The 6,983-nt window shown below is 40.1% G+C and overlaps 1 protein-coding gene across 8 annotated transcripts in view; it reads left to right on the plus strand.

Annotated features, from left to right (window-relative positions):
• LOC122637984 (serine/threonine-protein phosphatase 4 regulatory subunit 1-like) overlaps positions 1-6,983 on the plus strand; it is a 114,289-nt gene that overhangs the window by 102,568 nt on the left and 4,738 nt on the right. For all 8 annotated transcript variants that reach the window (XM_043830570.1, XM_043830571.1, XM_043830569.1 and 5 more), the window contains 2 exons: positions 4,449-4,591; positions 4,724-4,864. In XM_043830570.1, the coding sequence (XP_043686505.1) occupies positions 4,449-4,591; positions 4,724-4,864 (284 nt within the window). The remainder of the gene's footprint in view (positions 1-4,448; positions 4,592-4,723; positions 4,865-6,983) is intronic.

Below are 6,983 nucleotides of genomic sequence, written 5' to 3' on the forward strand. Positions count from 1 at the left end.
AGAGAGAGAGAGAGAGAGAGAGAGAGAAAGAGAAAGAGAACGGAAAAGAGCAGCATGCGGGAGGTGATGACGGATTAGTCCTACTTCCGGTAAGGCGCGTGCCCTTCCGGAATGTCATGGGATGACCCCACGTATTTTCGACGCATCACACACATGCTATTTCTATGATTATCTCCCTCCTATTCCACCTACGCTTCTTTCTTTTTTTAGCTTTTTCGCTCGTTCGAAAATTATCAACACGCTTTTTATATATAAATACTCATAGGACGGCCGCGTTTTCTTTCTTTCTTTTTTATCTTTTTTCCCTTGTCCTCTTTAAAATGGGAGAATGAACGAAACTGGCAGATAGATAAAATTACAAAAGTAAAAAGAAGGTAGGTACGTTCCGAGCACGGGTCATTTTTAAATTGCAATGTTAAAACTAAATGCAAATGGTGCTTGCTTTGAATTCGCCATACGGCAAAACGAAGAACTTCATTTTGCATTTCTTTCTCTTGGTGCACTCGAAAACAGTGTATAAGGCCGATTATTGTGTTAACCATAAAAGGAAAATGTAGGGAAAATGCTCTTGGTGAATACGAAATCGTCCTCGTAATTATGTTTGGCTTGCCTCCAGTTGTCTGGTAAGCATAAGAGCGAGGGTAAGTCTAACTCATAGGACTTCGTCCTGAATAGAAACGTCTTTCCTCTTACCCATGGGTAAGAAAAAAAAATGGCACGCTGGACATAATTTTTTTTTTAGATCGATATAAACTCGAAAATTCATTGTTAAATCGTTTTCCCTCGGTCAGTATCAATGCCTGTAAATAAATAACTTTGTAAAAAAAAAAAAGAAAAAAAAGAAAAAAGAAAAGATTTTTTTTTTTGTAAAAACCATTACGAGAGTTGCTCCTCGTCGACACATTTTTAGTGTCAACATTAGAATCACGGCCATTAAACGTTCTTTTTTCGTAATTCTATATAAAAACTGTTTACAACACGGTAGATTTCATCTCGTAGTATATTAGCACGTTCAAGAGTTCATTCATGAACGGACGAAATCCAGACTTTCGTAGAGGGGAAAGTAAAAGAGTAAATCGTAAGAGTTTTAATAGAGCGAGTGAATTAGGATATAGAGAGACGTTTTAGATACAGAAAGAGAAAGAGAGAGAATCAGATGTTGTTTTTGAGGAAATCTTTCGCTAAGGGAAGAAGAAATTCGATGGGCCTCCCTCGTTGTCGTAAAAATGCAACGAGTACCCGTTGACAAACGGTGCATCCTGGTGCAAGGGGCCCGGTGGTTTCGACCCTCGTATTCCTTCTTTCCTTTTTCTATTTTTAGACGCGATCTATGAAACATCTTGCCTGTAACACGTGCCACCACCGGTGTTTCTACGTTAGGGGATAAGAACGAAGGGTCGCGACATCCCACGATTCAGGAAACGGGGCACGCGACACGCGTTTTTTTTTTCTTTCTCTTTTTCTTTTTCTTCTTCTACCGTGTCTTCGATGAGTTTACGTATTTTTGGAGTTTCGAAAGAAGACGAGGAAATGGACTGAAAAGCCGGTTGTCGTTTCGACCCAATTGATCATCCTTCTTTTTTACCTCCTCGTTATCGTTTGTTAAAAAAACGATAATGTTTCCTCGATCGAGAGATTTCTTTTTATCGTAACGATCTATAGCGACCTGGTAAATTAACAAACACGATTGGAACGTTTTAGAAACAATTTTCAGGATCAATAAATAACAGTCTGACGAGAACAGACGAACGTTATCAACTACGACGATTAGAATAATTTTCATAGCTATCACTTTGGTTTCCTGTTTTCTTTTTTTTTTTCGGATTATTAATAAATACTAAACGTATCATTGTGTCTCTTCGTGTTAAAATATATTCTTTATTAAGATCAATTAAGTGGATGATCATCATTCCGTACGTCCAATTATTCAAACGATCTTATATTTTCTCTTGGAAATAAGTATTCTATTCGTCGAGCGTATCAATATTTAAGTAAAAAATCAAAGTACCGAGGAAACGAAAGGTCAACAAGAAAAGGAAAGATACGAGAATAGAAAAACAAGAAAAAAGAGAAAGAAAAGAGAGGAAAGGAAAGGAAGTACAAACGAAGAAGCTTTTAACGATGGCATTTAAACGTTACACAGGGGTTCTCGTACTCTTTTCTTAAAGACAGATTCTTGAAGGACCCTAGCGAGATATTTTCGGTAGGATCTAGAACGGACAGAAGGGACAAGGATAGCGTAGGCGGAGAAGATAAAACCCTTTGAGTGATTAATGAACGAAAGCTGTGTGCGAGCGTATCAAAAAAATAAAAAATAAGAATGAAATAGAAGAAGAAAAATCTCGAGTATGAAATAAGATGAGAAAAACATAAATGGGAAAAGAAAGAGGAGGAGAAGGAGGAAGAGAAAATTATTGGGACTATTGTGCACGTAGTGAGAACATGAACCATACGAATTTCTCGCGCGATATATTCCTAAAAATCATAGATCTTTCTCATATATTCCTTAAAAATTTTCAAAATTCCTACGTAGCTACGCTATAAACTCAAAATCCATTTCGAACCGTCCTTCTACCCTCTTTTCCCCCTTCTCCCACCACTCATCGTAAGGCCCTCTAGTCCTAGGGTCCATACTACGTAGTAGTTTTATCCCCACCGCTTTGAAAAGCTTTTCAAGGGTAGATATATTTTTCCTGGAAGCCAAACTTTACCTTCAGTCGCGCCTACGCACTTTGATCGTGAGCGTTTCTCGTCTTCTTTCTCTTTTTCTTCTCTCTCTCTCTCTCTCTCTCTCTCTCTCTCTCTCTCTCTCTCTCTCTCTCTTCTTTTTCTTCTTCTTCTTTCTTCTTTCTTCTTCTTCTTCTTCTTCTTCCTTTTCTTATTTTTCTTCGTTTTCTTTATTCATTTCGAGTTCAAAGAGAAAGATATTTTTCGCCATGCGTGTAGTGTTTCTCACATTTCGAAATACATTCGATACAATTTTTATAAGATAATATACGACGATCAAGCGTATCACGGTACAACGAGTGTGATGTCCAGAAAACGAAATTGATTCCCTGATAATGGATATTATCTTTTTCGTTGAGTCATTAAACGGTGAGCATACGATTATATATTCATAACTTATTCGTACTTGAGATGATAACATAATTATTACGTCTTCAATTTAATATACTTACTCGATCAAGGAAGTTTTAGGGTAATCTTCACGCCTACGTTACTTAAATTTAAGAAAAAAAGAAAAGAAAAGAAAAAAAATTCACGATAATTTTGTCCCACGCAATATCACGTACTTACTCGTAAACTTTTTTCCTCTCTGATTGTAATAAACGATAGTAACTGATAGTAACTGAGGTGAAGTTTCGCATAAAGTTTTACACAATGTTCATTTTCGCGGCACGAATCCAGGCATTATCCTCCTCCGCAATAATTGCAGTAGCGCAGTTAGTCCATCTGGACCGCTCGACCATCATGTTGACGTAAAGTGAAGGAGAGAAAGAGAACGAGTATGTTCGTTAATGGTCGGTTGCGAATTTTCTCCTTTTATGAAGGTCTCGCTTAAGGCTGACCCTCTCGGAAAGGTGCGAGTTTTCCTAATCGGTAGAAGCGCCAGTTTACGGACTTCTTTTTCGTGCACCCTTATGTCCACTTTTCGCCATTCAGGTATTTCGTTATAAAAGGGACCTCGACCTGAAACCACTAAGGCTGAGAGACGTCATCGAAGAATAGCCTCTTTTCTCTCTCTCTCTCTCTTTCTCTCTCTCTTTCTTTTCTTTTTTTGCCTCCTACATCTTTTAGCTCGTGTTTTTGTTGCGCTCATGGAGTGTTTCCCTGCGTTCGACCATAAAGATCTAAAAGAAAAAGATTTTGTTCTATGCTATGTGAAAAACTATTAATAATACCAATCCCGCATTTGTCGACATTTTGGACTACTTGATCGAATGACTTCGAAAAGACAACCGATCCCTCGTTCTTTTTTCTACTCTCGACTTTCCCTAATTCCCATATCGCGTTTTATTTTTCTAATTTCATCCACTTTCTTCTCACCTCGATCATCGGTCATAATGACCCATTGTACAAAATGCAGAGAAGATATTAAGCTAAATCGCGCGCGGAGTTATTGTCATAAAGAAAAGTCTTATCTACGATCATCACGTCGACATTGTATTCGTATGAAACATACGTTGTACGGATAAAGTGGTGATAGTGAGCCTCGATAAAATTACCACGTCGTATAACCACAAAACTTGTAATTTGGATCTCGTTTGCGAGCGTGGTAATAATCGAAACTCCCTTGATTATTACTTCTCCCTACTAAATGAGATAGTTCGTTTACGACTGTATAGATCTTTTTTCACTGATATATTTACTATTCACGCGAGCACTGTTAGAAACCCTACAAACGAACTATTATCTCTTAATTATCTTCAGAAATAATTTTCTTTCAGAGCCTCCAATTCGTTCGGACTTGGTGGAACAACTGCCATACGTTGCCATGATCTGCCAGGACACTCCTCATCTATTTGGCGATGTTCTCCATAATCACATCCTTGGTATTATCAGAAAATACCTTCTAGATATGGACAATCAAGTGAGTAAAGATTTCAATCGGACGTTCGTGACGTTCTTCTTGCTATTATCCCGTTTCTTCTATTCTTCAATCGTTCGGAGAAACCCGCGAAAGATCGAGGCACTTAAGCTATCGCTGTTCTTCACCTTGCAGGTACGACAATCGGCGCAAGAGGCCTTATTAGCTTTGATCAAACGCGGCCTGTTAGACACGAAGACTATTGAGACCGAAATCTGCCCGATAGTAGAGAGCTTATCCCGCATGACCATCGACTACTTGAATTCAGGCATTTCTGTAAGTTTCCATCTCGCTGCTCCTTTCCTCGACCCCAAACCACAGAGCACCCATTTTGTCATTCTTTCTTATCTCGTGTCATCCACTTGTCCGTGCCTGTCGCGTCGTTGTTTCTTTATTATTTCTTTTATTTATTTTTTTTTTTTCGAGCAAACACGAGCACTTGAAAATGAGAATGGCGTTAACGAGGAACATTACAAAAAGTTCAACAATAGAACAAGTTAGGAAGCAACCAGAGAGAGAGAGAGAGAGGGAGAGAAAGAGAGAGAGAGAGAGAGAGAGAGAGAGAGAGAGAGAGAGAGAGAGAGAGAACACCGAACGAAATGATTTACGCTCTTCCTTAGAGTCTCCTTCTCAAGTACTCGTCTCCGAGTAAATTCTTTTAACATTACCACCGATCCAAGCCTGCGCCCCACATTATATCTCTTCGGCGGATTCCGCCTGAAAGACATGGGTAGTGAGATGTTCTCACGCAATCGCGTCTCACTACCTTGTCTTTCATGTGGCGTTCGTTGAACCCCTTCAACCTCTTCAACCTCGTCGACACGAGAATCGGAGCACGTACCCTACATTTTCTTTCCCCCCTCGAGTATTTTTCTCTTTTTTCAAAGTTTCGTCGAACGCGACATTTTTCGTGCGACTCATCGCCAAGATAACGTTTGTTAGCCTCCTAAGACGCGAAGGAGTAGTGACGGGATTTGATGGAAGAGAGAGAGAGAGAGACAGAGAGAGAGAGAGAGAGAGAAAGAGAGAGAATGTGTGAGAAAGATGGAGGGAGGAAATAAACCTTAGAGAAGTAAAGCACGGCGAGCACGATCCTCGATCGATAGGGGCATGCTTTTACCATCAAAGTTGGTTTGTCATAGAGATCAACTATCACAGCCAGCTTTGATGAGCAAAATTGTGTCCGTCCTCAACACTGTTTAAACGAGAGCGAGAGGTTGAGTGAGAGAAAGAAGAGCAAGGGTGAATGGGTAAATGAATGAGCGAGTGAGTGAGTGAGTGGGTGAGTGAGAGAGAAAGAGAGAGAGAGAGAGAGAGAGCGAGAGAGCGAGAGAGAGAGAGAGAAAGAGAGAGATGGAGAGAATGTTGACGCAAAACAAGCGTGTTGTTTCAAAGAATCAAGAACAAAGGAAGAAAAAAAGAAAGAAGATACGAGAGAGAAAGGAAGAGGAACGGAGAATCGAGTACACGAGATTGAAGAAATCTAAAGAAGAAGAGGAAGCTGCTGGGAGCAACGAATGGCGGATAAAAAGGTACTAAGAGCAAAGCGAAAGTTTAAGAACCTTTTGCGGTCCGATAAATCAAATTGGCTGTGGAATGTTGCGAGTCATATCACAGCCATTTTGATGACCTTGGCCCGCAGAACCGATCGTCAAGGGATCCTCCAGAATAATATTGCTTTTTTCATGCCGGTCGCGTGTTCCTCCCCTTTAACCGTTTTACCAAAGATGATTGCTTTTCAGATACGAATCATGCTCGGCGATCGTGTATCAACATCGGGGAAAAAATCGAGCGAGCAAGCCCGATTTTTACGTTGGAGACAGAAGGAAACACGATCCAATCGTCAAATTGGCTGTGACGTGTAGCCTTTTCTTTTGATTTCATATCACAGCCATTTTTGATGTTTGGATCGATGTTTTTTCACATCGTTGGGCCCGCACGTTCCTCGACCACCTACGCATGCAAGGAAGAGCGAAAGAGTAACTCAGAGAGAAAAAAAAAAGAGGGAGAAAGCGAAGTATTGAGAGAAAGAAAGATAAGGGAAGGCAGCCTCTTCGTTCTCGAAGAAAACACGAAGACTACTTCGAGAAGATCGAGCAACCGATCCCAAAACTTTTTTCAAGAAGACCGAAGTTCCGAGCTAGAAAGTTTTCGCGTTCGCGTCGCTCACAAAGTGGTTGTTGTATGCTAATGAAACTTCATATCACAGCCAGCTTTGATGAGGGCTGCGACTCGATTTTCCATCGAAGTGAACCAAACTCGACCGGATTTCAAGATTTCAACGTTATTTCAATGTGTATCGTATGGCTGTAAGATTTCTCTTAAATGATGTAATCGTGTTTTTTTTCTTCTTTTTTCCTCTCTCTCTCTCTCTCTCTCTCTCTCTCTCTCTCTC

This window comes from Vespula pensylvanica, chromosome 2 (assembly GCF_014466175.1).
Source record: "Vespula pensylvanica isolate Volc-1 chromosome 2, ASM1446617v1, whole genome shotgun sequence".
NCBI lineage: Eukaryota > Metazoa > Arthropoda > Insecta > Hymenoptera > Vespidae > Vespula > Vespula pensylvanica.